The following is a 27609-nucleotide window of genomic DNA, read 5'->3' on the forward strand; positions in this document are numbered from 1 at the left end:
ATTCTTCATTTTCATTTTGTGTGCCCCAATTAGCACCCAAAGGATGGCAGTTTATGAGGCTATAAGGAAACTAACATTTACGTGAGTGCATGTGTGTGCGTGTGTGTGTGTGCGTGTGTGTGTAGAACCTCACAGGGTCTTATGAGGATTAAATGAGTTATTACACAGAAATGTTCTGAACAGTGTTTGGCACGTAGTAAGGGCCCAGCAAACATTCACTATGTGAAGTGCTAAAGTACTCAGCGCAGGGAATAACGTGTAATAGGAAGCAGAGATTATATAATTTTCCAGGAGGTAAATGTTAATTGGTCCTATCCAGAGGGGACAAGCTGGCTCAGGAAACCGAATTCAGTTCTGTTAGGGAAAGTCCATCCTACCCCCACTTTTAGAAAGAATAAAATAGTATTTTAGTTGGAGTGCTACAACCCAGGACTACTCCAGCCTGTGAATCAGTGCAGGACAAATCATTTTAAATGTCTGTCACTGGGGGAGCCTGGTCTCACTGTCAGTGGGATAGTTGATATGCAGACCAGAGAGCTGCTTCAGAATTGAATGCATACCGGAAATAAACTCTCTAGAAGCTTTCAAGATCTACATCCTTTAAGTTTGAAACCGTGGGGCACTTTGCTGTTATACAGCAGTAATTCCAAGAAACATATCTCCATTCACAATCTATTGTGCTCAGACCCTCCCTGAAACTGGTCTTGGCCATTGACTGATGATGTGATCAAAGATATATGAAACTGGAAGCATTATAGTGGTGACAAAGGCTTTCTTTTGTTTATTTGCTTGTTTGTTTTAAATCCTCCCCCTCTTTAAACTGGATTTAAGTCAGTAGTGAAAGTAGGGGCCTGAAATTAGTGGTACTAGAGGAGAGACCCACTAGAAGGGACTTGGCTTAGGGAAATCAATCCAGATCAAATTAGGTGAAGGAGACTCAGGGAGAGAGAGATAAGCAAGGAAAGCTAACCTGAGATTGCAGCATTCTTGTCCAGCGACGTCAGTGACAGGAGGAGAGTTCACAGAGAACCACAGTGGCTTTATTTAAGGAGGGTTGTCTGGTTAAGCACATATGTGCACCATAAATCCAGATTTCAGTTACACCCGCTCACATTTCTTCCTGTTAGCATCTGATCAGCAACCTCCAAATGTTCTAGCATCTCTTGCAAATCATTTTGATTTGGAAGACTTCTATTGATAGTTAATTTTTATTGGAAAGCTATTCTCTTGATAAGAAATCACTGACAATTCCAATGATGTTAAAATAGAACCCAAATATATATTGACAGCTTTGTTGATGTGTGTTTATGTGTGAGATGCATTCAAATGCATACTTCATGTCCTGCCACCTCATAAGGAACACTACCTTAATTTTTAACTGTGCTTCAAGGAGCATCAGCATTCGGTCTATAGATGAATGTGTATAAACACAGGTAGGACTCTTGACCAGTGGCCCTGTTGAATTTGGTAGCATTTGGTATAGAATTTGGTAAGGATAAGGATTTTTATGCTATGAACCTTCCTTGTCAGATGTCCAGTAGCTTTAGGCAAGTTTCACCCAAGGAAGCTGTGGTACAGACAAAAGGACACAGGATTTTAAACAGAGAAATGTGGCTTTCAGCCCTGTGTCTACTATCTTACAGTGATCATTAAGATCATGGACATAGGAGACAGACCTGGGATTGTGTTCTAGCTGTACGACATACTACCCATGTGAACTTAGGCAAGATATTGGTAACATCTCTTGGCCTCAATTTCCTTGTTCCTGAAATGAGGATCATAATAATACCAACAATAACTTCTACAAAAGGTTGATATAAAGATTAGAAAATGGGTATAAAAAGTGCCCAGCACAGTAACTACACATAGAAAGGGCTCAATACATGTTGTTAATCGCTTTAGTTATTTTTATTACTGAATCTCAATTACCTCATTCATTAGATAGAAGTACTTCCTATAGTACAGGGCTGTTTTCAGAGTTGAATGAGCTAACATAAGTCAAAAGCACTTTGTATACTCTGGAGCACTGTATTAAAATTAATAGCAATAATGCCTATATTCTCATTGAGGACCTACTAAGTGCCAGTCACTTCCCATACTCTAATTCTTGCAACAGAATCTCTAATTCTTACAACAGTAAAACCCACTGTCGTCGAGTAGATGCAACCTACAGGACAGAGTAGAACTGCCCCATAGTGTTTCTAAGGCTGCAGTCTTTACAGAAGGAGACAGCCACATCTTTCTCCCGTGGAGCAGCTGGGGGGTTCAGCCAAGCTCTTTAACTGCTGCGCCACTGACAGTAGGTAGTATTATTTGATATTGCAGATGAGGAAACAGGCTCTGAAGAATTTGCCTAGGATCACAGCAGGGCTGAAACTGATGCTCGAATTTCAACCCAGGTCTGTTTTATTTTAAATTCGAACTTGTCATTCTGCATAGCTACATCTCAACGATAATAATCACCCTGAGAATTGTTAATAATAGTTTCTTCTTATTGATGATAACATTGAGCTCATACTGTCTAGTCTGAGCTGATATGTCACCTTTGAGTAGTATAGCATCCATTGCATATATTTGATATTAAAATGTGTGATTTTGATGAAATGCACTTAATACAGATTCATTCACAAACCTGCATATGCATCCACTCACAAAAGACAGATATTTGCACCACTAAGCCCTAGGGTATGAAGGCAGTTCCAAAAGAGGAACATGTCAGCAACTTCCTAGCAATGGCAGTGTGTTTAGAAGATGTACGCTATCTCCAAGGTGAATAATTTGAAGGGCATACTTTTTGAATGGATAAATTCTGATATTTTTATTATAATTTTCAATGTTTTTTTAGTCACTCTTCATGTTTTTACATTTTAGTTACATGAATTCTCATTCATATTGTAGATTACAAGCAAACTGAATTGACAGTTTGATACCCTTGCCTGCATACTAATTATAACGAGCTTATTTCTCACTAGCTAACAGTGATCTACTGGGATTGACAGATCAGATCCTGGGAGACCCATTCAGGAAATGTGTTAAAATTGTATGTGGATAGGTGTACCTGAAAACCTGGAAACTAGTCTGATGTAGTGAGAGAAGCATGGGCTTTTGCGTTCGGCCGCTTGCTACTTGCATAGCTTTGGATTTTTAAACTTTCTAAGCCTCAGTCTTATCATCTGTAAAATTGGGATACTAATGCCTATCTCTTAGAGTTTCTGGTCAGGTAAAAGAGCTATTTCATAGAATGCACTCAGCACTCAAAACACGTAGCTTGCCTTTCCACCCTTCTTTTATAAAATCCACTTTTGCAAAATGGGAATATTTGCTTTAATTTTTGGCTGCACCGTATTTCCTCAGACATGGAAAATGACGCATGACAAACCAACACATGGTTCAACAGACGAGAAGGAGAGCACACATGTAGCTCTTCACCTGTGGCTGAGGGTGCCACCAATGGGGCCGTCTCATCAGCAGAGTGCCGTCTGCCCTGTCACAGAGTGAATGTCCCGGCAGCCGCTGATGTGGCTAAGGCTAAATAGTCACCCCGCACCATGGCCTTTCAGGGATTTGTTCCTGAAGCCAGTATCCTGTCCTTGATCGCTCACATGTGTCTACCAGGTTTAACTTTTAGTTTGGAAGAAGCCCATTTTTCACCCGTGTCTTTTGGTACCCTAGCTTGACAGTATATATTTTTCTAATGCCCTCCCCCACCCCCAACTGCTCTAAGTTACAAATGGCCAGATTTCAGTCATCAGGAGAGTAGAATGTGTTATTTTTTTTGCAGCCTGTCTCACTGGGGGCCAGATTCCAAGGAGGCAGCCCGTGCGCTCACAGGCCAGGAGAGCCAGGATTTCAACAGTGTCAACAATCTTTGCTCATCGTACCAAAAAAGCAGGGTGTTGGTGCCGACTCATTAGCATACAGTCGCGCAGTGCTTGCTAACAAAGCAGGCTTCGGGTATTTGCTAGCTGCTCAGCTTGTCTGTCTTCTTTGACCAAAAAGAGGAAGAAAAATAAAGCTTCCAGGAAAGGTGCTGTCCCTGTCCGTGGCAGGAAAGCATCGCCATGATTCCAACAGAGTGCTTTGAAGTGATTTTAAAGTAATCATTCTTGGGAGAAACAGCCATCATCCTTTGTTTTCCTAATCTTGTTTGAAATCGTTGACAAGCAAGTTAAATTGCCATGTTGTCTAGTTAAAAGTGATTGAGCCCTGAATAATTCCCAGTCGTCCTTTTACTGTTTTGTTTTATTTTGTAATAGTGCTTAAAAAGAAATAACGGTACAGGCAGAGATCTCCTTGCATACCCTCCTCTCTGTCTGTCTCTCTATCCCTCTTTTGTTGGGGGGATGGAGGGAAGAAGAAACGTACAAGCAGATGTGCTGCTAGATCTACAGGCTTCTGCCAACCATATGGCATCTTAAAGAAAGATGGTTGGAGCGTCTGGATTAGCAAAGAGTCGGGATGGGAAGCCATGTGTCGTGTTGGTACAGGCAGTTGTTTGAGCTCTCTCTAAATGGCTTCAGGAGATTGTGGAATGGAACAAATGGTCCTGCCAGCCCAGGAACAGCCTTGCCGCTGCTGGAGAGGCAATTGGCCCTCAGGCGGGTACTGCTTCCCTTTTCTCCCCCAGTATTATGTATTCTTCTTTTAATCTTCTTCAAACTCTGAGAATTGACTCCGAACTTTTCAACTTATAATCACACTCGTGAGTTCTCCTCGTCCCTCTGGTCTGCCTGAATCTCTCTCTCTCTTTCCCTCTCTCTTTCTTTCTCTTACTTGGTAATTAAAAATTCACTCATCCCACTTTGTAGGACCCCATCTGCAGGGAGTCCAGACACACAGTGTGCTAGCCTCCTTCGTGCCCACACTGTTGCCCAGCTATTGGCAGGTCTGTGTCCTACCAGAATTCCCAGAAACCCCAGGACATGGGAAATCTTTCATTTCTTAGTGAGTCAGCTGAGAGTTTTATGAGGTCCCGGGTGTCCACCACATGAGAGATATGTCCCTTCACTGTCTTCAACCTCACGTGTGGCAAGTAGGGTGGGCCAAGGCCAGAGGATTTCCTCTCAGAGTTTTGTGTGTGGCTTCACGAGGCTGATGTTGGGTGTTTAACTCAGTTTCATGGTTCTTGCCCACAGCAAGGCTGACCTTGAAACATTTCTGCCTCTAAGGCATGGTGCTGCCACAGAACATAAGTAAGACCATTTACTTTTCACCCATATTGTAGCTGTTAAGATTTACATTTAAAGTGTGAGTTGGAATGGTGCCTCATGTAGAATTGTCTTTCTAAATACCTAAATAAGAATGTATAGCAATAGCTGTAGATATAGATATAATTATAGATGTAAATATACATACACACACACACATATGTAGTCTTTTAATTATGCCAATTCCATAGCAGTGAATTCATTGGACTATTATGTCACATGCCATTTAGTCAGCAATTTGAGACCTTGTGATTCTACTCCCTAATAAAGGAAGTTTAAAATGCTAAGTTTTAAGAATTGAGACACCGGGCTACTAGCAGCACACGGGCAAGATTTCAGCTGTGGTCAGGTTCTCAGGCCATTACTGTAGTTTTGAGAGGACGGAAGCAGAAGGAGATGTGAGGTCCCCTGTGAAGCCCAACTAGAGTAAATCTTCACTGTTTGTTTTCTTAGCCAAGCTCTTTGAACACTTCAGCTACATTTCAAGGCAAACAGCTCTCATTCTGTTGCCATTTCAGGGCCATTGCACATACACTGCATATGTTCAGCTGCTAGGAAAGTTCGGCTCACCTGGTCAGTGGAATAGATAATTAGCTCTGAGGCTCCAGGTGTATCGTAAACTGAGGGTCATGGAAGGTGAAGTCACTAGTTTGACTGAGTCGAAGAACCGGTCAATTTGTCTGTTTGAAGTAAGTAGTCAGTTTGGGTTATTGAGGGTGACTGGCCAGTGCCTGGTTTATGCTACACACCATGGGAGCAGGGGACGCTGAGGGCAGACTGATTTAGGGTCTGAGCTCACCAACTTCTTCCCAAAGGCAGTGATCCCAACTGTGCCAAAAAAATAAAAAAAAACAACCCTTTGCGGTGAAGTCAATTCCGACTCATAGTCACCCTATAGGGCAGAGTAGAACTGCCACATAGGGTTTCCAAGGAGCAGCTGGTGGGTTTGAACTGCCGACCTTTTGATTAGCAGCCTGAGCTCTTAACCACTGTGCCACCAGGGCTCCCCAGAAAATGGGATCAAGTAAAAAATGCAGCAAAGGTTAAAAATAAATCACCTGTGGTCGACTGTGATAGGTGAACTGAAGTTACTGCGTACATTATCAACTTCTATCAAAGGCAGTTTGAGCGATGAAAATACATTCTAATATACTTTGCTGTGTAATGATGCAAAGGCTTCCCAAAAAAACAAAAAACCTAGAGAATGTGTGACTGGGAACCAACAGGAGAGAAGGGCCCAGAGTGTAGAAATCTGAATGTGTCTTCAAAACTGTCATCATTTTTTCATACTTGTGGTTCAGGAAAATGATTTTTATTATCCTAAACAAGATCATCTGAGAATCATTTGAAGATTGTTACCAACTTGATTATAGATATTTCTTCAAGCATAATGATCTCAGAAATTTCAAAGAAAATGCCATTTGATTTTTGTGAATTTCTTTGTATAAAAAAATTTTATTCTTATCTAATATAAATAGGTCAAAAACATTTCTGTTTTTTCTTTCAAAGCTCATTTCAGGCTGAATATGTTAAGTGTTAGGATATTCTTACTTTGTCTTCTGAGTTTAAGATCTGCTGGGGTGGGGTCTGTGGGGAGCACAATTTTGGTGGTTCTGTATCGATTCCCTTTCAAGTGTATATATGGTCCCAAATTCGTCAGCATTAGAATCCCTTGAAACAATGCAATTAAATAGCAACATATTTCTTAACATTCTTAATTAAGATAGTGACTGAAAAATGTAGATTGACAGAAGTTACTGTTTTTATCAACATATTTTCTCTCTTTCCCCCCACCATCACATCTCCCCCATCCTCTTTTTGCTTTAAATGTCTGATGTCAGTTTCGTCCACATGTACATTATGCACATGGCACTGAAGAAACCAAGTAAAAACACTCTTTTAATTCTGTGCTGCATGCCCAGCGCCACATGCACTGTCTGTTACATGTCGCTTCTTAGGAGGTTCATGCTGAGAGTTTCTTTTTAAAGGCAAAGTGTTTCTGAAGGAAAGAGTTCAGGTTGGGCAGATTGTGTTAGAAAAATCTCACTGTCTCTGAGCGGAATTAATATACTGATTATTCTGTGCAGGCTCAAACTGGCAGCGTGTGCAAAAGTTCAAGAGTGTCTGGGAATTGAAATATGGAGGGGAAATCGGGAGAGTGAGCAGAAACAAAGAATTGGAAGTAGGGCTTAGAAGTGAAACTAATGGTAACTTTGTAAAGAGGGGGAGGGCATTCAAGTATGAACAACTGTGCCCTAAAGGAATACTCGCTTAACATATTTTTATGGAATCAGGAAGTCCTGTTTTCCATGGCTAAAATCAGTTTGGTTATTGAACGAGAATGAAAAGCCAAAGAAATGCCCTGCCCATCACCTTTTTATTTTCACTGTTTTGAGTTCTTAAGTCCCTTGCCAGTTAAGTCATATGAGAAGCTTAATCGCTAACATAGATATTAAAATAGATTGTACTATTCCTTTGGCCTTTATTAGCCAAGATTTTTTTTTTCCTGTTTAATTAAAGTTTGGGTCCTGCATGATCATCAGCACACAATGATTAATTTATTTGTTTACAAATAAGGAATTAAAAGGAAAGAAAACCAAATACAATCACGCAGCGCCTTCCACATCACGGGGAAATCAAACTTTTTGTCACTGCCTCTCAGGGGAAAGAAATTGGGACGTGAGCATGGAGTTAATGAAGCTTTCACCCATCTCCTCCTTCTCTCAACTGCCACCTCGGTTTAATCCTCTCCTTCTGCCAAAGTCCAGAGGCCCCGCGAGCCCCCGCGGAGTCTCCCCAGCCAGATGCTCCGCACCCAGCCACCCGCTGCCCACGGCCGGCTGGCTGCCCCCGCCCCAGCCTCTGCCTCCAGGTGCTGGGCGCCTGCCCCGAGGCTGCGGGGTCCCCCACGGGTTGCGGGATGGCTGAGCCGAGCCCGGGGGCCGGGCGTTGAGAAGCAGAGCCGCTGCGAAGTCATGATGGTCTGGGAGCCGGCGGAGGACGGCGCGGGCCGGCGGGTGCCAACCCCGGCGCTGGGAGCTGGAGCCGGACGCCCCAGACTGCGCAGGGAGAGGGTGCACCTCTCGGTGCGCGGCAGCGCCGAGGACACTGGGTATGACTCCTTCCCTGAGCGCTCGCAGAGGTGGCCTGAGAGCAGGTGCTGATGTGTGGGAGGCACACATTGAACTCTGGCGACGATTCAACCTGCAGAAGCACAATTGCCCAGCATGGGGGTGGGAGATGGGGCTGGGAGTTCCCGGGACGCAGCGTGGCGCGGGGAACGCTATGCTTTGTGTGCGCTCCCAGACTAGCTGAGTATCAGAGGAGCCACACGGTTACTCCCTGACTCTGTCAACCGAATTTCACTACAACTCTAAGAACTGAAGAAGCCTGTTACTGGCAGCATCTAAGATGGGGGGAAAAAGTCTACCTCCTGTATGGCAATTGCTCTTTTCTTAAGCAGAAAGTTCTCTGGGAGCGACTCAGTTTACAGGACATTTCCACTGCCATGTGGGTCACAGGATTATGAGAATGTCAGAACGCTGCCTCTTCCTCCCATGCACCTCTTAAATTGGTAGTATGCAGCCTGTAAGGAGAGGGGCTGGCAGGATAAGGCTGCCCCCCAACCACCACTGCCTAAAACATACATGCCCTACTGCCTCTATGCCCTGTAGCTCCTCAGCCCCTGGTGTAAATTGCTATCAGGACAGTTGTTTCTACTGCCTTTGACCCTTGCTTCTGCCACAACCACTACCAAGAAACTGGCATTAAGAAATTAAATGCAATATGGATAATGTAGCATATCTAGACTTGTTTTCTTCTTAACATCTGGGCGCTATTGCGCAGGGGATTCCAAGTGTACACAGTAGGGCTCATGGGGAGTGGGGGACATGGCTGGGAACTGTGGCCTGTGCTCTGAGGGGCTCAGGGTGCAACACTGAACCCACTGCTGGGCAAGCTGTGTGCTGCCTTCTATCTCAGGGAGCAGCAGCCCCAAGGAAGGACCTATCTCTGCCCCAATTATGTATCTGCCCTACTTTAGAAAAAGGAGTGCTTTTTGTATTATGAGGAGCACGGCCAAGGCCTATTGAGAAAGAAAGCGTCTGGCCCTCTCTGAGGCCATCCTGTGGCAATGCCCCCAGCCCTCTAAGGTAAATTCCACCATCTCCCCTGCTATCTCAAGGACTGAAAATCTTGTGCACAGAGATGGTTTCTGGATGGAACACCTAAAAGTTGATTTATAACAGAGAGATGCTGCTAGACTGTCTTGTTCCAAAGCCATCGGAAACTTTGTTCTCTTTGCCATCTCCCTCAAGGCCAGAAGGTCTCCTGGAGTCCATAGGGCATTCTGTTTACTTGCACCACTTAAAAAAAAATGGAATGAGGAATGTTGGAAGTCTAGATTCCTTCTCTTGCCACTCCTTAAAATTCAAAATCTGGCAGCCCAAATATTAAAAAATTGACATAGCTTGTTCCTTCTTTCTAATGGTGGCATGTAACTTGGCAGGATCCATCTCTTCTGCTATTGGCGCCCACTGGAAACCAAATGAGCCCTTCAGCAGGCCTAATCTGATCTGCCCTGGACCTTCTAGCTGGAAGAGCTATGCCATCATATTATCCCAACACTCATCACCGTGTGAAGGGCCCCCTTTTACTAAATGATTTATTAGTCTTAGCAGAATTCCTTTGGCTGCAGATTTTATTTCTGAGTCACTCTGTTCAGCTCAATTGGTCGCCTTCAGTTACCATGGCAACCAGCAGATGGGGTTCTTTGACAAGGGTCAGCAGGGAGGCTGCCTCGGTGTAGACTGAAGAGGAGCTAAATAAAAAGCTTTCAGCATTGGCAGTTCTGTAGTGGATGGCCAGCAGTCGTTATCAAATTACTTGCATTAAAATCTAATTAAGATGTGTGCCAATAAGTACACTGTAGTGATGAAATCTGGTTACTTACCTGTTGTGGGCACTCTCTTATTTGATCACACCTCTGTGACCAGTTTGCTGCCCCAAAGATGGCCAAATAAGAGGGAAAGAGAGGTGGACCTCACTTGATACACCATGGGCCTGTCTAGGATACTCCGGGGGGGTTTATCTCTGGAGCACCAGAAGGACCTCATCAGGACAGAATCTTCCAGAAAACACAATTGTGGCTGCAGAAACCCAAGGATGACAGTTATGCAAGACCCCGTGCATTCTGATAGTTCCATGTCTTTTTTTAAGACTATGGATGTTTTAGGTCCAAACAGTATTTATCAGAATAAAAACAGGTCTGTTAACTGTTTCAGATCAAAGGGAACTAAAAAGACATGACATTTAAGTGCAGAGGATCCTTTCTGGAGGGGTAAAAAGGGACGTTATTGGGTCAGGTGACAAAATTAGAATTCAGTAAGTTGAAGGTATTATATCACTATTAAATTTACCAGAGTTGATAATTTACTATGGTTATATGCGAGAATGTAGCCTTAGGAAGTACATACTAAGGATTCTAGGGGCAAAGAACAATGATGTATGCAACTTACTCTCAGATGGTTCAGAAAAAAATCTTTTCAATATATTATTCAGAAGGCGAAAGAAACAGTATGATAAATCAAATCGGGCAAAATGACAACAATAGGTGAATTTGAATAAAGGGTATGTGGGTATCCTTTGTACTTTTATTGCAACTTATTATAACTTTGAAATTATTTCCAAATAAACAGTTTAAAAAGGGGGAGGTACTTAATCTTAGGTTGGGGATAGGTATAGTATGAGAGTCAGTGTGGGTTTTACTTCTAGCGCTTCTGTACGGCCTTGAGTCAGATTCTTGACATGTCAGCTCCTATCCCTGTTGTTTCACGGTGTCAGGTTCCTCCAAAGGTCTTACAAGCTCAGTTGTGGTCCGATAGTGCTTGTGCTTTAAGAAGGTTACAATGTAGCAATGCCAGTAAAGGTTCCTATTAGAACAAATGTGAACCTGTGCCTCTGTTTCCCAAAGAAGCACTGTTTTAAGCACTTGGTCCATGAGTGAGCCTAGATGACACTGTCAGAGGCCTCAAGGGGCTCTGGAGGCTGAACGTGTTGCCTTGGCCATTTGTCCATCTATTGATTATGTATTGAGGGCCACCCACTGTGATGCTATGGGAGACCACGAGCAGCAAGAGTTTCCCGAGTTGGTCTTCAGAGCTTCCAACTTCCCAATTTTACATTCTTCACACCCACCTCAATATGTGGACAGGTCAGTGCTGTTCAAAATGTGGTTGCCAGCATGGCTAATCTTCAAACTATTACTGCTCTGTGACAAGATAAAAATGGAAATTGAGAGTGTCTAGAAACTTTTATAGCAATTAGACATTGCTACAGCATTTTTATTGTATTTCACAAAAATTTCAGTCTGCAGCAGATTGGAATTTTAAACACACACACAAACTGGTCACGTCACTAAGCTAATATGGGAAACACTAGTCTAAGGATCTCCTCCACTTCTCCTACAGAAAATGATCCTATGAGTTTCCCAGTGTGTTACCTTTCTCAAGGAACTTGCCTTAAATCATTATTTTTCAGTATGAGATAGAATATTTTTCAGGCTTTCTAAAAAATGACTTTGAAATGCTGCAAAGACCACTGGATTCAGAGTCAAGAGACACAGACTGCATCCCTAGATTTGCTATAGACAGGCTGCATGACCTTGGGCAAGTCGCTTGTACTCTCTGGGCCTCGGTTTCACCATAATAGGCTTGGACTAAATGATCTCTAAGATGCCTCTCAGCTCTAATATGACATAAGTCTTTTGGAGAAAGAAGCAAGGGTCTTCCCCGTCACCCCACCGTCACTGCTCCTAAGCAGCCCCGCATTCCACCTCTCCAGGCAGCCAAGGCTAATTGAGACTCTGATGGAATAAAAAATCAAAGGGACAGTGCAGGAGCAAACCCTATGGAGCGATTCTCCTCTGTCCTGTAGGGTTGCTGAGTTGGAATCTCCTGGACAGCACACAACAACAACACAGGAGCATAACTTCTCTTTATGGGAGGTGTAAACTCTTCCCAGAATTGCCCAATTCTCAGAATGAATTACTGTATTGAAAATCATTACTGAGTATGATAGATTTGGGTAAAGAAAATGTAAATGGCACATCAGCCATTGAAACTGTCCTAACTTCCTGAGTGGGGATAACTGCCAGATTCCTAAGCACATTGCTTATTCTTGATGACTGTATGACCATATTAGGGAGATGAAATTATGAAAAAGGCAGCAGCAATTTTTTATGTGTTGGAAAACAGTACATAACTTTAGATTAATGTAATTTATTTACCAAAATTAATTACCTAGATCAGTTACTAGAGTAATTGGGTTTTCAAAACCTTAAACTTGGGAAAACTAGGTGTAAAGTTATGACTACATAAATGGCAATATTTGAAGATAAAACCTGTTGCCGTTGAGTCGATTCCAACTCATAGCGACCCTATATACATATATGGAGCCCTGGTGGCACAGTGGTTAAGAGCTACGGCTGCTAACCAAAAAGGTCGGCAGTTCGAATCCACTAGCTGCTCCTTGGAAACCTATGGGGCAATTCTACTCTGTCCTATAGGGTCGCTATGATTTGAAGATAGGACATAGTAAAATTCTATAAAGTCATAGTTTTATAGAAATTTGGAGTTGGACAAGAATTTAGTCACCTTCTAGCCTACAGGTTGGCAGATGTTTTCTGTAAAGGGCTAGGTAATAAATATTTTAGGCTCTGCAGCCCATATGGTCTCTGTCACAACTACTCAACTCTGCCATTGTAGCACAAACGCAGCCATAGACAATACATAAACGAATGGATGTGGCTGTTCCAATAAAACTTTATTTGTGGACGCTGAAAGTTGAATTTCACATAATGTTCACATGTCGCAAAGCATTATTCTTCTTTTGATTTTTTTCCCAACCATTAAAAAATGTAAAAAAAAAAAATTCTTAACTTTCAGATTGTACAAAAGCAGGCGGTGGGCCAGATTCGGCCCATGGGCTTAGTAAATTTGCTGACACTTATTGTAGCCATCCTTTCCTTTTACATGTCAGGAAACTGAGATTCAGAGCAATCACGTGTTTGCTTACGGTTTCCTAACTGATGCCAGAACATTTTAGGAGCTGACTAGTATAGGTTTCATTTAGACAGTTGGCTGTTTTGGTAGAGAAAGTTGGAGTCAAACAAAAATTATTCTCCAGAAGAACTCATTTTGTATGTGTGATTAATATTGTGGATTGTAATACACCAGCTAATACACATGAACATTCATCAGAATCACCCCGAGGGCCCATAGGGTGGGGCCCCGCTCTCAAAGTTTCTGATTCAGTGGGTCTGGAGGTATTATTTCTTGGCTGTATCATTGGAGAGCCTGGGATTGAGAGTGAGATGAAGCCACTCCTGAGGTGAAATAGCTAGTGAGGATTTTGGACCCTTGTCTTCTGTTTCCAAGGCCAGCACTCATGCAGCTATTCTAGGATTCTTTAGTTAAATGGCAAATTCCATTAGTGTACTTAAAATTATTTACTATATATGTGATGCTTTTTCAGGAACAAAGATATTACATATCTCCTCGGGAGAGAACAGGGCTGGGCTGGAGAAGCCGTGGAGGGTCGTGGCCCGTGGTGCTAGTGCTAGGTTCACAGTGTTCATTTGATTATTATACCTCATAACTTATTTACACACTGCATATATTTTGTATGTATCACATACAACATAATAAAAAAATTCAAATATATGTACTCACTTGCTTTCACAGTATTCATAGCAAATGAGTGTCTGAAGGAGAGGACCAGAGCTGGCAGCTTGCACTGCTTCTGTTTTGCATAAGATATTTTCCCCAGCCCACTGAGATCTATAAAGTTGTTTTGTATTTTACCACTTGCTCCATCTTATCTCAAAGTCTTGCATATTTTTTAAAAAATGTTGGTTCCCATCACGCTTGTGGGTGTGGCTGACAGGATCACCATTGGACCAGTAGAGAGCTGCCCGGCCCACGTGAGAGTCCTCTGAATGTGGTTTTCCCATGGCAACTACTGCCCCTTCCATTCCTGTAGTTCCTGGGATGCCTTTGCTCAGGAGACCCTGTGCTGACCACTCTGTCAGCGTGGTTGCAGCTGCTTCTTCCCAAGAACCCCGAGTTCTGCTCTAGAGGTGGCAACTGTGCACCTGCAGATCATTAAGGAAATGGTCCCTGAGCTCCTGGTTACGATGGCAACACCAACCTAGGTTGCAGAGTGGCCTAGAGAGGTCCTTCCTCATGGACTGGCTGGCCTGCCATGCCCTGTGAGGGCAGGGGGAGCACCAGGTGCTCCATGGGAGAATGGAGACCTTCCACCCCATTGAGGCCGGGCCTGGCTATAGCTCCCGGGGTGTCATGACATCACCATGCAGATACCCAGTGTGTTTTGGTGGTCTCTGGTGACACATAGGCCTTGGGAAAGAAAGGTCCAGATTAGGGCTTGAGCTATGAAATAGATGGTGCTGCTGTCTCTCCTCCTTGCTGTGTGGGAGCCTGTGTGGTGTGCAGGCTGTGGGGGGTCTTTCCCTCGGAGGGCTGGAGATGGGGGGCTACTGCCTCCACAGACTTAATATGAGACTTAACGTAAGTTAAATGGCCCGGCTGACAGCAGTTGGCTCTCTCAATCAATCCCTTAATGCCTGTAGACAGATGGCTAAAAACAAAAGCGACCCAAACAGAACAAGAAATTGCAACCTGTCAAACTGACAATTATGACCTGAAACTTGAAGTTTCCAGCCCTGTAAAGATGGAGAGGAGTAACATTCTAGGCAGAGAGAAGGGCAGTTTGAAGTTCTCAGGTGGGAGGAGCAGAAGGCAGGGGGCTTCCCGTGGAGAGGGGAGGCGAGGCCAGAGAGCTGGCAGCACCCGGCCTTGCCTGGGTGGGAGAAGGGGTGGAGTCCATGGAAAGGTTCAGTCAGAGCGGCTGTGGCCACAGAGCCTCAGCTTGGCAAGTGTGTTCCTGGCCCTAGCCAGTGCCCTCATCCCCCACAGCAGCTCTCCCACGGCCACCTCACTGCTTTCGCACTTTTTCTCAGCAAACAATGATGCCCTCTACCTGGGGGAGAAAATGGAGACTACTGAACGGGAGCTCCCTCAGCTGCTGCCTTGGTGCCTGCCTTCCCTCCTGCCTCAAAGAGGAGGCTTCCTTCCGTCCATCCATCATCTGCCTTGAGGATTTCCCCTCTCCTCTAGGGCCTCCTTCCCTTGGCTCAAGTCTCTCCCATCCACTGCACTCCCCTGGCTACCTTCCTCCCAGCCAAACCCCTCTTCCCTCCCCTGTAAGGCTCTGGCAGATGCTGCCATATGCCTCTTCACTCGTCCACCACTAGGGGGCATTTCACACAATTGGCCACTCCTTGAGAGCCTGGACTTCCTTGACCTCCAAATTCTTCTCCCCTGGATTTCCTCCTATCTTCCTTAGTCCTTCCCAGTGTCTTCCTGGCTTCTTGTCCTCTGGCAGCTTTTCAGTGTTGCTCTTCCCCAAAGCTCTACCCTTGGCCCTTTCCTCTCTTACTCCAGCACAAGTTCTTAGCCAGTAGGTTGGGGCTGACGTGGATGTGTGCATTTATAAAAAACTTCTCCAGTTGTAAATCTCTGTAGCCTTTCCTGGGTGAACCTTACCCCCATTTCATGGCCTCATTCTTCGTCAGATAGAGCCCCAGTCCCGACCCGTCCCCAGCCCCGATCCACTTAACTGCTTTGTGGGCATCTCTCCCTGCATGCCCCACAGGTCCCCCCCCCAGGCCATTCAGGTGCTTCCTAACCTAAACTGCCCCTTTGCTCCAGACCAGTGCCTCCGCCTGTCCTCTCTTGGTGAACGGCACCACCACTGTCTGCAGGATAAAGTCCACATCTGTCAGTTTGGCTTACAGAGCTTTACTCAGTTCAGCATTACCTTCCTCTGAGCGGCCCTCAGCCTCTGATCTCCCCGCAGGCCCAGCTCGGAGCTCCCAGACACTCCTATTCATATGTAGTGCTGCCTTCCTTGTGGGAATGTCCTGCCCCTGGCCCCTGCCAGACCAACACCCACTTGTCGCTTCATATTCTAGTTTACTAGAAGAGTGTAGTCATTTATCCTGTCTGTGCCTCAGTTTACTCATCCTTAGAATGGGCATAGTAGTTTCTGTCTGATGGGATTGTTGTGACCACTAAGAAAGTTAATAAATGATAAGCACTTGTCACAGTGCCTGGCACACAGTAAATGCTAAATGTCGTCATTATTATGATCATTAGGAGCTGTCTCCTGAGTAGACCACCTGCCTGCCTTGTTGACCACTTGCCTTTCTGCCTTCAGAGTATCCTGTTGAATTCGGCACCTGTTTGTTTCAAAATTGGCCTCTCATTAATTCACTGGGAACTCCCTGAGCGCAGCAACTCTTTGTCATTCTTGATGTATTCCCAGTATTGAGAGGTGTTTAGCAAAGGCTGGTCAGTTTGCAGAATTAATTTACTGAATTAATTAACCACTAACAGTGGTTCAGAACACAGGTCACTGTCTGGATTTGAATCCAGGCTCTACCACTTACTTGCTGTGTGACTTTGTACAAGTTAATTTAACCTCTTTTAGCCTCAGTTTTCTCATCTGTAAAATGGGACAATAATACTGGCACCTACCTGATAGGATTGTAGAGGAATTTTAATTAGAAAATCAATGTAAATGTGCTAAGCCCAGGGGCTCACTAAATGTTAGTAGGGGTGGTAGTTGCAGCCATGATTGGCTGAAGAAATGAACTTAAAAGTACAACAAAAATGAGAGTGATAACTACAATGGAATAAAAGATTATGTGTCTGTGGGACACCCCAAGAAATCTCTTCTAATTAACGGTAACGAAACGTTCATTGACAGAGTGTAGGCTGGGTTGTGCAGTGTTTGGGGGAGGGCTTTTCAAAAAACAGCTTTTTAATTAAAAAAATTTTTTTTTCTAATCTTTGTAATAGCACTTGAAAGAGCTGCCACTGAAATCTATTTCATAACAAAGTTGATTTTATCTAAAATCTGTTTTGTTTTACAAATGAGAGTCTGGCTTTGTTGTTGTTACCTTTTCTGGGCTGTGATTGATCCCATTGCTGCATGTGGAATGTCAGAAAAGACTGACCCCAGAAAAGGAAGGTACATGATTTTGAAAGAGAGGAAAACACACATAAGAGGGACTGCTTGGAGTATTCATGTTGGAGTAGAAATGAGTCAACTGTAAATCCATCCTTAGCTCTTCAGTCAGGACAAGGGTGAGGGCTTTGGCCTCCCGGAGGGAGGGCAGGCAGGAAGGCAGATCTCCTCAAGGGCCCCTACTCACCTCAGCGGTGCTTGTGCTGGGAATCCTGGTAGCAGGCTTCCTGTTCTGATGCCAGCTCACTCCGGGGACTTTATTCAGCCGTGTGGGTGGGACCCGGGCCCACAGTTTGCAAAGCACGGCCCGCCCACTGAGCCCCATCTGGGTTCTGAGGACTCCACAGGAACAAGGCCTCAGCAGGATGACTCTGAATCAGACAGTGTCCCTTTTCCGGAGCCCACAACCACATACTGGACCCACCAGCCCACAGGCCCATTACCCCATTGATCAAAGCCAGGTGAGGCACCACACGGAGAATAGCAAGTGAGGAGCTGATGGGCTACGTCCTCAGTAGCTGTTACACCTGTGGCTCTTCCCCCAGCCCACCACCACTTGGTTGGAGGGAAAAGGGCCACCCAAGGGTCTAGAGAGATCAACTGTTAATGGGATTATTGTCACCTGTCTGATTTAAATGTGCAAATGCTGGATCAGTCTCCTTCTCCAGGAAGAAGTCTGTTATCATCTCTGCGTCTTCAGATGCATTTGTTGGAGTAGGTGCTCAAATCAGCATAGGCTGCGTGCATGTGTCAGAGGGCCAGCCCCCCACGAAGGCTCTTGGTGCCAGCGCCTGGGTCTCTCCCAGGGTCTCCCCACTCAGCACGGTGGTGACTTAGGAGCCAGAGCAGGAGAGGCTGCTGTTTGGTCTGCCCCAGTGAGGAAAAGTTGGCCTCATGTCACAAGCATGACTGGGGTGGGGGGACAGATTGTGCTTCCCAAACAGGCATCGCCAGAAGGAGACTTACTTCCTTCTCCAAGATCAGAGGAAGGATATCTGGGGGGAGAGGGTTGTTATCATTTATACAATACAGAAGCAGGGACCACTCATAATTGGATAGAAGACCTTTGCTGTTCTGTTTAGTTCCATCTGATCCAGGGAACTGGAAAGCTGGGCAGGCAGGACTACAGCCCAGCTTGGGGTTGAGGGAACCCTGCCCTGAACAGCTACAGACACAGGAAAAGAGAACTGACCTGTGTCCTTAGTCCCTGCAGCTCTTCTGCAGACAAGCAGGAAGCACGCTGCAAGTGAGCACCATGGAATCATGGGAGGTGGTCAGGGGGTTTGAGCATGCCCGAGGTGCAGGCTTCCGACCACCAGCTGCAGGTTTCTCCCGTTCCCCTCACCTTTGCAAATAAATGACTGAGGGTAGCAGAATGCTGGGTGTGATTGAAAGCCAGGAGCCTCAGTGTTCAGAGGAGGGGCCTGGGCTGACCGCGCCCCAGCGGCAGGAAGGGCTGCCTGCTGTGGCAGCTGGAACAAAGACTCCAGCGGAATGATCCAGGGTGAGAAGGGCAGGGGAGGGCAGGCGGTAGGTCAGTCCTGGCAGTGTACAGGGTAATACTTTGCAAAAGAGTCTGGGGAGAGTGTGAGTAAAGTACTAGAACACGGTTAAGTGTCCCAGAATACAGTTGTACCTGTCCCCAGATGTTGTAAGCCTACTTGCCCCCACCGTAAGGCCAGATCTGTGGCCTTGTAAAGGTCTAGCTGTGCTCAGAGCCCAGCAAACGCAGCCACAGGAGAACCTGTGGGCAGCCTGATGCCCGTGTCTGCAGACAGAGCCTGTCAGGTCCCTGATTCTGCGGGGTGTGTGACTGGAGTTTGAAATGCACCCTGAGCTTTTTAACCCCTTTTCTTGTGAAAACATAAGTTAATTTCCCTGTTGGTGCTTTTAATCAGAGATGGCTGTAAGGAAGGGCGTTCGACATCTACTTTTCCAGAACGATCTGGGTAGTTGTTCCACTCTAAATATAATCCAAAACCTACATTTCCACTTGTGCATTTGCTACTGGCCGTTGGAAGCCGTCTGTGGACAAATGATGATAATAGTTTGAGTGAATTAGCAAGTCTGGAGAGGAGAGCCCATCAGCAGAATGACAAATTTAGGATCTTTAAAGACATCTGGTCAGCGATGTTGCAGCTCGTGACTGACTGAGTGATTAATAATGAAAAGCCCTGACTTTAGTGTTTCCGTCGTCCCTTGCCCGCTTCCCCAGCCAGGGCTGGCTGGCTGCTCCGCCGGCGAGAGGCATTTCCGGCTGATCACTGGAGGCGTGCAGGCCCTCATCTCTGACCTCTGCTTGTAAGCTTAAGGTTTCAGCTTTTCCTTCACTTACCCAATTTATCTGTGCATTTTCTAGTTGACCACTCATTGAGGTTCCCAGTTCCCTTCCACATTTGAGACCAGTCCAGTCAACTTAACAAATGCTTACCAAGGGCCCACGGCTCACCCAAACCTTGCACTTCAGGGTACCCTGGGCTTCCAGCTGATTACATTTTGGAATCAGAGTTCAAATGCACATAACAGTGGAAGGTGTTTGAAGGGCCAGCATCTGCCAGCATCCCCTTTAACCTCTGAAGTCTGTGGGCCGTATGTCTCAGGACCCCTCTTTCATTCTGCGGTGGATTTTTCTCCAGGCTAAAGCAGCTGGACAGGCATAGCCAGGCCACTGCCCAGCAGCTGGTGCAGCTCCTCAACAAGCAGAACGAGCTTCTCCTGGAGAGACAGAGCCTGTCGGAGGAGGTGGCACACCTGAGATCCCAGGTACTGTATGATCCTGGCACCAGGTGTGGTCTTCAGGGTCACCCACCAGAGGACACGTGGGCATCTGGAGATGGGTCCTTTTTGCAGTCTTTTTTCCAGAGCTACATTTTTAGAATAGGCTAATGTTCCCAGTGATGCTCTGCTAATCATCTGGGAGAGATCTTGAGACTGTGCAGGGCACAGTGGGGGACACCAGACAAGTGAGAGCCAGGGTCCTGTCCTTTAAAGGGAGCTGAAGTCAGGGACCACCATCTGTCTGTCAGTTTGTCGTACTGGCGTGGCTTGCATGCTCCTATGATTCTGGAAGCTGTGCCACTGGTATTTCAAATACCAGCAGGGTCACCCACGGTGGACAAATTTTGGCAGAGCTTCCAGACTTAGACTAGAAAGACAGGCCTAGTGATCTACTTCCAAAAATCAGCCACTGAAAACCCTATGGATCACAGCAGAATATTGTTCGATATAGGGCTGGAAGAAGAGCCCCCTAAGTTGAAACGCACTCGAAGTACACAGTGGCCACAACAATGGACTCATGGGATTGCCATGAGTTGGGGCCCACTCAACAGCAATGGCAACTAACAACAAGAGCAGAGTCAGGGGGGAGAAGGGGTCATGCCCGTGAGCCAGCAAGCCAGGCTGAGCACTGAGCTGCATCATGCAGGCTACGCTTCAGAAGGGTGGAAGAGAGAGGTGGGGAAGGACTGCAGGAGGCTTTGGGGTAGAGGTGGGCCTTAAACCGCCCTTGAAGGATGCATAGGATTTGAATTGGTTGAGGAAAGAGGTGTTCCGAAGTAGGGAGTCATCATGAACGGGATGCAGAAGGAATCTTGCCCTAAACTAGCTGATGACTGGGCTGGTACTTCGAGTGCTTGCCGAGTGCCTCGTCCCATGTTACGTTTATGACGTACATTAACTCTTTCGCCTTGAACAAGCCTGCAAGGTTGTTATTATTGTCCCTGTTTTATAGATAGGTAAGCTGAGGCTCAAACAAGTGTATACAGCTAGTAAGTAGGGAACCTAAACCTGACTCCATAGCCCAGGCTTTTGACATTCAGGTTAGATCTGGGGCTGCCAGCAGGGATAATGGAAGGAAGAAAGTGTCCAGGTGAGTTTAGAGTACGGAATTAAAGCTTTTTATGCGAAACTGCTCTATTCCTGTCAGAAAGGCTGTGCTTTCTCCCCCAGCAAGCAATTTGTTAGGATAATGAGGTAGCCCACAGGCTGGCCTTTAGTTAGGATTGCACCCAGGTGCTCCTGAGTGCCCAGCAGACTTCATGCAGAAAGCGCTTGGAATGATTAATGGGAAAAATGCATCTGGAAATGAAAATGATGAAAAATTGTCTGTCTCATTCTTCTTTCTAAATGACCACGTACTGATTGGATACTGGGGAACTTCTAAATACTGACTTCTCCCACCCAGCCCACCAAATCCTTCGGCAAAGAAGCACTCATTTATGCCGCAGATAAGAACTGGACGCCTCCTGGGTGCCAGGCACTAGCTCAGGGCTGAGGGTGGCGGGGGATCTGTGCCGGTGCTGTTCCCTCTGGGGGTTCTGAAACTGCCCACAGGGAAAAGCGCAGTGCACGCTGCTCCAAGACCATGTGCCCCAGTCATCCAGGATGCTTGTGAAAGGAATAAATAAATAAACTCAGCTTCCGGGGCTCCACTGCACACATACTGAGTCAGCTTTTCTGGGAGCAGGGCCCAGGAATCTGCATTTTAAAAAGCTCCACGGGAAATTCTGGAGGACACTCAGTTTGAGAGCCCCTGAAGTGTTCGGTGCCAGAAAGAGCAGAGAGTGACTCCAGACTCTGTCATTGTTGTGAGACCCTGGGCAAGTCACTTACATCTCTTCTAAGCCTCAGTTTTCCACGTCTGCACAGTGGGTATTAAACCAACCTAACTCAAATTGATACTGGAAGTGTGGAATGAGTGCAGCTGTGCGGTGCTTGGCAGGCCTTCGTGCACATTGTAGGCTGAAGATGTGTCTCTCCTCTCCTCTAACTTGTCCTGGGGGAGAAGCACAAGGCAGGACAGAGGCCCTGTGGCCCAACGGTGACAGGAAGATGCTCACTCCTCCCTCCCCCCACTTCTTGGATATTCAGGCACCCTGTCCCCTCCTCCACCTGCAAGGGGTACAGCGTACATCAGAACCCTGACTGTGCAGGCAGTCCTGTGGGAGGGCCCCAGGCGGACCAGCATTAGTCCTGGTCAGCCAAAGGTCAGGGTCATTGGGGCCACTGGGGCTCCAGGCAGGTGTTAGGCCCTGTCACAGGACTGCAGGGACAGTGACTCGTGGCATGAGCGCATCTTTGTGCCTCCAGGAGCCAAGACCGCCTTCAGGGCTAGCATTGTGGGGTATGTTACACACACTGAGAGCACATCACAGTCACCTCATTCCACACTAGATCACTGCAGTGTGGGGTTTGCCTTTTAACTCCCCATCTGCCCACTTTACAGCACACTCAGTTCTTAACATGGACCATCAATGCCGAGAAACTTCTTCTAGGGCTTTAAAAATCTGGTTAATTGCCAAATGAATTGCAAAATTTTCACAAAAATGCATTTAAAAAAAACCCCGGAAAAACTAGCGAGTCTTTCTTCCCTTGCCTGAAGCGACAGAAGTGATTTGACCATCCTGTGCTGTCTGATACTGGCCCATCTGGCTTGTCTCTGAAGGGACCTTCAGATTCAAATATTACATTTGGAGTTATTTTAATATGAAGACGACAAAAGAAATTCGGTTAAAAAAAATGTTGGCTTTCTGTAGCAAACACTAGTGTTCAAAGAGGAGGCAGGGAACCAGGTTTGCAGCTCTCTGCTGAATTTCTAAACCCAAAGCCTCTTCTTTCCACCCAACTGCTGCATTAGCCCTACTTGGGGCTGTCGTGTGCGTGGGCCTCTGGGATGCGTTTTTACCACTGAACAAACTTGAATTGTGAGTTAAGCTTCAAATCAGCCCTTGAGGTGAATGTGGCTCCTGTCTGACACCGAGCAGGTATCTGGGAGTGCATTGCCTCCTGAGGGCTCCAGGCTGACAAACCACACTCACTGCTTTTCTGGAGCCTGCCCTCTGGGTGAAGCTCTTGGGCATCTGGCTGCTGGAGCTGCCTCCATCTCTGGTTTAGGGCTGGTTTAGCGAAAGCCTCCCGTTTTCTCAGCCTGGATGAATTAAGCTTAATAATCCAATTTTGCATGTCAAATTCAAGAAAATCTCTGGCCATCCAATGCCCAAAAGAGAATGGATACTTTCTGGCCTGGGCAGCTGCTCTGAAGCTGAGTCACTTCCCTCCAGTCCTCTCCCGGGGGCCGAGCCTGCTGCCTTGACCCAGAGGACTGATGGTGGGGCTCGGGGCTAGTCTGGGGCCTCTGACAGGAAGTGTCTAGCCTGTTTAGAAGGCTTTATTATTCTAAATTGTTTCTGCTTAAATTCTGAAACATGAACAGCAACATGTCTGGCAGAGGGAGATAGTCATAGTCGTTACTATGCCACAGTGGCATTTTTGGCCACGAGAGTCCCCATTTTCCCCCTGAACGATGCTGTGTGCAGCGAACCAGCCTGGCGAGAGTGGGGCCCGCTCTGTGGGCTGACGAATAGGCCTGGCTCAGGCGCTAACCACTAAGCTCAAGGCTTATGCTTTGGCTTGTTCTTAACTTAGGGCTGAATAAAAACAAGGCTTTCTTAATCTCCTGCCTCACTCTGGGGGATAAAGAAACTTCTAGAAAACAGCTTTCAAAATGTCATGAAATGGCTATACTGGCCCTTGGGGGAGAAACAGAGACATTAACTTACTAACTCAGCTCTACCCTAAACACACTGCCCACCTCCTCTTCAGTCACAGTGACTGTCTCCAGACGAGTGGGCGTTCTCCGCTCCACTTTTGGCTGAGGGCTGGGTCGAACAGTAACACACTTGCCTCTTCTTAGGAGGCGGGGGGCGGTGGAGGGGGCTTGGTTTGGTGGCGTGAGGGGTGGTGAGGAACTTTCGTCCCAGGGGAGATCAGGCAAGGACTGACAGCTGGGAGGAGGGTCTGGGGTTTGTGACCCAGAGCCCGGAGGCTGGAACATCTGGCCAGGAAGGGTGGAGCCAGCTGGTGAGGAAATAAGAGTCTTTTCTTGGGGAGGATGGCGTCTGGGAGAGGGGAGAACACAAATTATCTGTACACTGAGAGGATTCCCTTAAACATCGAGATGACTTTGTTTACATATGCATTTGGTAATGAATATGGTTGCAACTTGTTTGCACTGTGTAGTAACCATCATTGTAAGCAGGCTGTTTGGCTCGGTCCTCAGTGCTCAGCCTGGGGAGTGATTCTCTATTAGCCCCTCCATATGAATCACTTTTACAGTTTAGAAACAGAGTCTGCAACTGACTTATCAATGGTTAATCCGTTGGACCTATGACTTTTAAGCATTCTTGGCAGTGAATTTCCTTTCTAATTTGGTTTTAACTTGCGCATGGATCCAGCAGCCATATGGGATGATAGTCAAGATTGTCGACGTTATCTCCACCAAAAGACTCAGAGAACAGAGCTGAAAACAAGCACAAGAAACAAAGATGCAGATGGTGATCAAGGGAGGAAAGGCCAGTGGGCGACCTGGAGCAAAGAGAGAAAGGAGGCAGTGGAAGTCTGGCAGCTCAACTGAGGGTGCTCGGGCTCGGGAAGAGCGAGGAGGTGGAGCCTGCCAGAATGAGTGGCTGTGGCCCACCAGGTTGGGACGTGGAGGTGTTTGCATAGTTTCTGTGTGGTCCTTTGCCCAGCTGACTTAGGAGCTTCCCCAAAGTTAGCTACCTGCAAGACAGATGGTGCTTGAATAGAACAGCAAATACACTGAATAAAATAAATTAAAAAGCCTCCTCCTGAACCAAGATTTTTTGGAAAGAATTCTAAATAGAGGAAAACAAACAATTTTATTTCAACCAAATTGTTGTTTTTTTGTTTTTATCCTGATTTTCACCCGAATTGTCAGTCTCAAAAATAAACACTGATACATTCCCAGAAAATATTTTTCAAATAAAAACTGACTCTGTTAAAGTTTGCCCTGATTCTTTCAAAACTGTGTACAAGACACTGTCAGCCAAAGTGACTTGCATATTTTTTTAAATAAACTTGAACATATGCAGCTAAAATGTCATTAACTCCCTGCTGCTGGAGTGTGTCTGCAGAATGACATAAGACCGCTGGAACTGCATTTCTAACATGACCCTCAGAGAAACTTCTCCACACAACTCCAACAGCATACAGTTTAACTTGTGTTTTTTTTTTCAACTGAGGGCTTTGTGCGTAATTAATATTGAAAAGCACTCAGGGCTTCACTTAAGCCAAACGTGCTCTTCCTTTAACAGTTCATTTTGTCCAAGAGTAAATAATCTCAGAATAAGAATCATGGAAGAAAAATAAATTGAATTTTACATTGCTTCAGTACATTTGCTGCACTCATTGCTTCCCAAGTCAGACACTACATTTTGCTATATAAATTCACAATCAAGATTTTAAAGGGAGCTAAATATTTTAATCCAATTAGACAAGTGAACAAAACACTGAATATTACATGTAGTGTAGATAAGTGGTTCTTGCCTTTAAAAGACTGTAATTCCGTCACATTACAACCCCAAATGTCAATGTTGTCTTTATTTTTAACGCTTTCAAACACGAGGCAGCCAGAGGCTCCACTCTGTGCTGTTGGTGACACTGTCTGTCCTTTGGGAATTCTTAAAATCTATTTACCATGGAAACATGGCCCACATGAAACAGACACCTGCCGGCGTGCAGAGGACGCTGTCGTGACTTATGTGATTCAAGAACGCTGGAGGACTACAAACTGGGGTTTCCCCGAGTTGCGGAAGGAACACTGCGTGCGCCCTGGAAAGACGAGAAGGCGGGGCAAAGGGCAGGCATGGTGCTTGCATTTCCTCCTGTGTGTGGATGGAGGGGTGCCGTCCCCCTCAGTGCAGGGTCCCAAGTCCAGCTGAGATGCTATTTTACCGAGACCCAAAGAATCATCGTCCTCTAGCTTCTTGCCCGCGAGGAAGCCTTTCCTGCGCCTACCTTTTGATTTCCCGGCTTCTACAGTTCTGTTGCTTTTCCGGATTCCGAGGCAGCCCAGCCAGGCCCCCTGGTCCAGGGAAACCAAGCTTTGAAGTCTGACTGCGCAGAGCTACCATTGTTAGAGACCGGCCTGGCGGTTAGGGGGAAGAATGAATTGCTGGGTGTGTGTTGACCTTGCCATGAACTCCTGCCCCGCTTTGCAGCTGGCAACAGGCAGATTCCCAGAGAGGAGCCAGAGGGAGGGCAGGGAGCCCCGCAGGAGTGTCTGTCACTTGTGCTGGGAGGAAGAGAGGCAGAGCTCCACCCACGGGAAGGCAGCTGGCTTGGGCCTAGCTGGGCTGGTTGAGAAGGTGAGCGCCCACACTGAAGGCTGCATTTTCACCAAGTCTCACAGGAGAATTGCTTGGGGCACCTTTCTCTGGAACAGATCAGTGACGACATAGTTCACTTGCCTTGTTTATTCTAGGTTGCTTTCCAAATCTGACTTCTACTCAATTCCACAAAGATCAAGTCTGGCTGGTCAGGTGTTCACTCACCCATTCAGAAGGGGCAGGGAAGAGTCTGGACTTTGAGGTCAAGTTGCCTGCGCGTAAATCTCAGCTCTGTACCACTTCAGATTCCGTTTTTGGCTTCCGTATCACACAGTTTCTGGTAAAGAAAAGAATTAACACTAGAACTGGGCACGCTTTAAAGGGGAGCTCCCCACCTTACCAACAATGATGATCATGAAGCTAACAGGACCGGTACTGAGATTACTTTGGGCTTGAAAGGGCCATTTCAGATGAATAATTGAACATCCCTTTTGTATAGATAGAAAAATAAGGCTCAGAGAAATGAGCTGAATAGAACTGGGAGGTAAATGGACAGGGAAAAGAATTTCTTTTAGAGAAATCCCACGGGCCACAGGCTATGATATGAGGTTGCATGGACAGGGGAGGTATCTCGTGGGTGAGGAGGTTGCCACTCTCCCAGGGGAACTGCTACAGTCCAGTGTGGCCTGGAGCTGGCCGTTGCTGGGAGATCTGCAGGGCAGGAGCCCTGGCTCCCAACACAGGAGGGGGGAGCCAGAGAGAAGGTACTGGTGGCCTCGGAACAGCTCAGTCAGCTCAGGGCAAGACTTTGGAATGCCCCAGACGCAGCGGGGGGGAGGGGCTCTGCCCTTTCTAGTTAAAAATAGGTGCTTTATTGCCAGAGGCAAAAGGAACAGGACCTTTTTTTTTTTTTAACTTGTCTACACAGAGGCAAAATGTGCAAAGGAGAAGGCAGAGAACAAGGCAGCATCCCTGGGTCGTGCGAACAGTTAGGTGATCGACTACTAACTGAAAGGTTGGCAGTTTGAACCCACCCAGAGGTGCCATGGAAGAAAGGCCTGGTGATCTGCTTCTGAAAGGTCACAGCCTTGAAAACCTTATAGAGCAGTTCTACTCTCCATACATGGGGACCCATGAGTTGGAATCAACTCAACAGCAACTGGTTT

The 27609-nt window shown here is 46.2% G+C and overlaps 2 protein-coding genes across 4 annotated transcripts in view; one reads left to right on the forward strand and one right to left on the reverse strand.

The window, feature by feature from the left end:
• The window catches only part of SDCCAG8 (SHH signaling and ciliogenesis regulator SDCCAG8), a 243119-nt gene that overhangs the window by 210330 nt on the left and 5180 nt on the right, over positions 1-27609 (forward strand). For 2 of the 3 annotated variants that reach the window (XM_004375862.2, XM_023730890.1), the window contains one exon: positions 19955-20081. The exons of the other annotated variant lie outside the window; for it this stretch is intronic. In XM_004375862.2, the coding sequence (XP_004375919.1) occupies positions 19955-20081 (127 nt within the window). The remainder of the gene's footprint in view (positions 1-19954; positions 20082-27609) is intronic. 3 annotated transcript variants of the gene reach the window in all.
• The window catches only part of AKT3 (AKT serine/threonine kinase 3), a 137175-nt gene continuing 136327 nt past the window's right edge, over positions 26762-27609 (reverse strand). Inside the window, exon 10 of the mRNA XM_023730897.1 lies at positions 26762-26780. Coding sequence (XP_023586665.1) covers positions 26779-26780 — 2 coding nt within the window. The 3' untranslated portion in view covers positions 26762-26778. The remainder of the gene's footprint in view (positions 26781-27609) is intronic.

Source organism: Trichechus manatus, unplaced genomic scaffold (assembly GCF_000243295.1).
Source record: "Trichechus manatus latirostris isolate Lorelei unplaced genomic scaffold, TriManLat1.0 scaffold00039, whole genome shotgun sequence".
Lineage (NCBI taxonomy): Eukaryota > Metazoa > Chordata > Mammalia > Sirenia > Trichechidae > Trichechus > Trichechus manatus.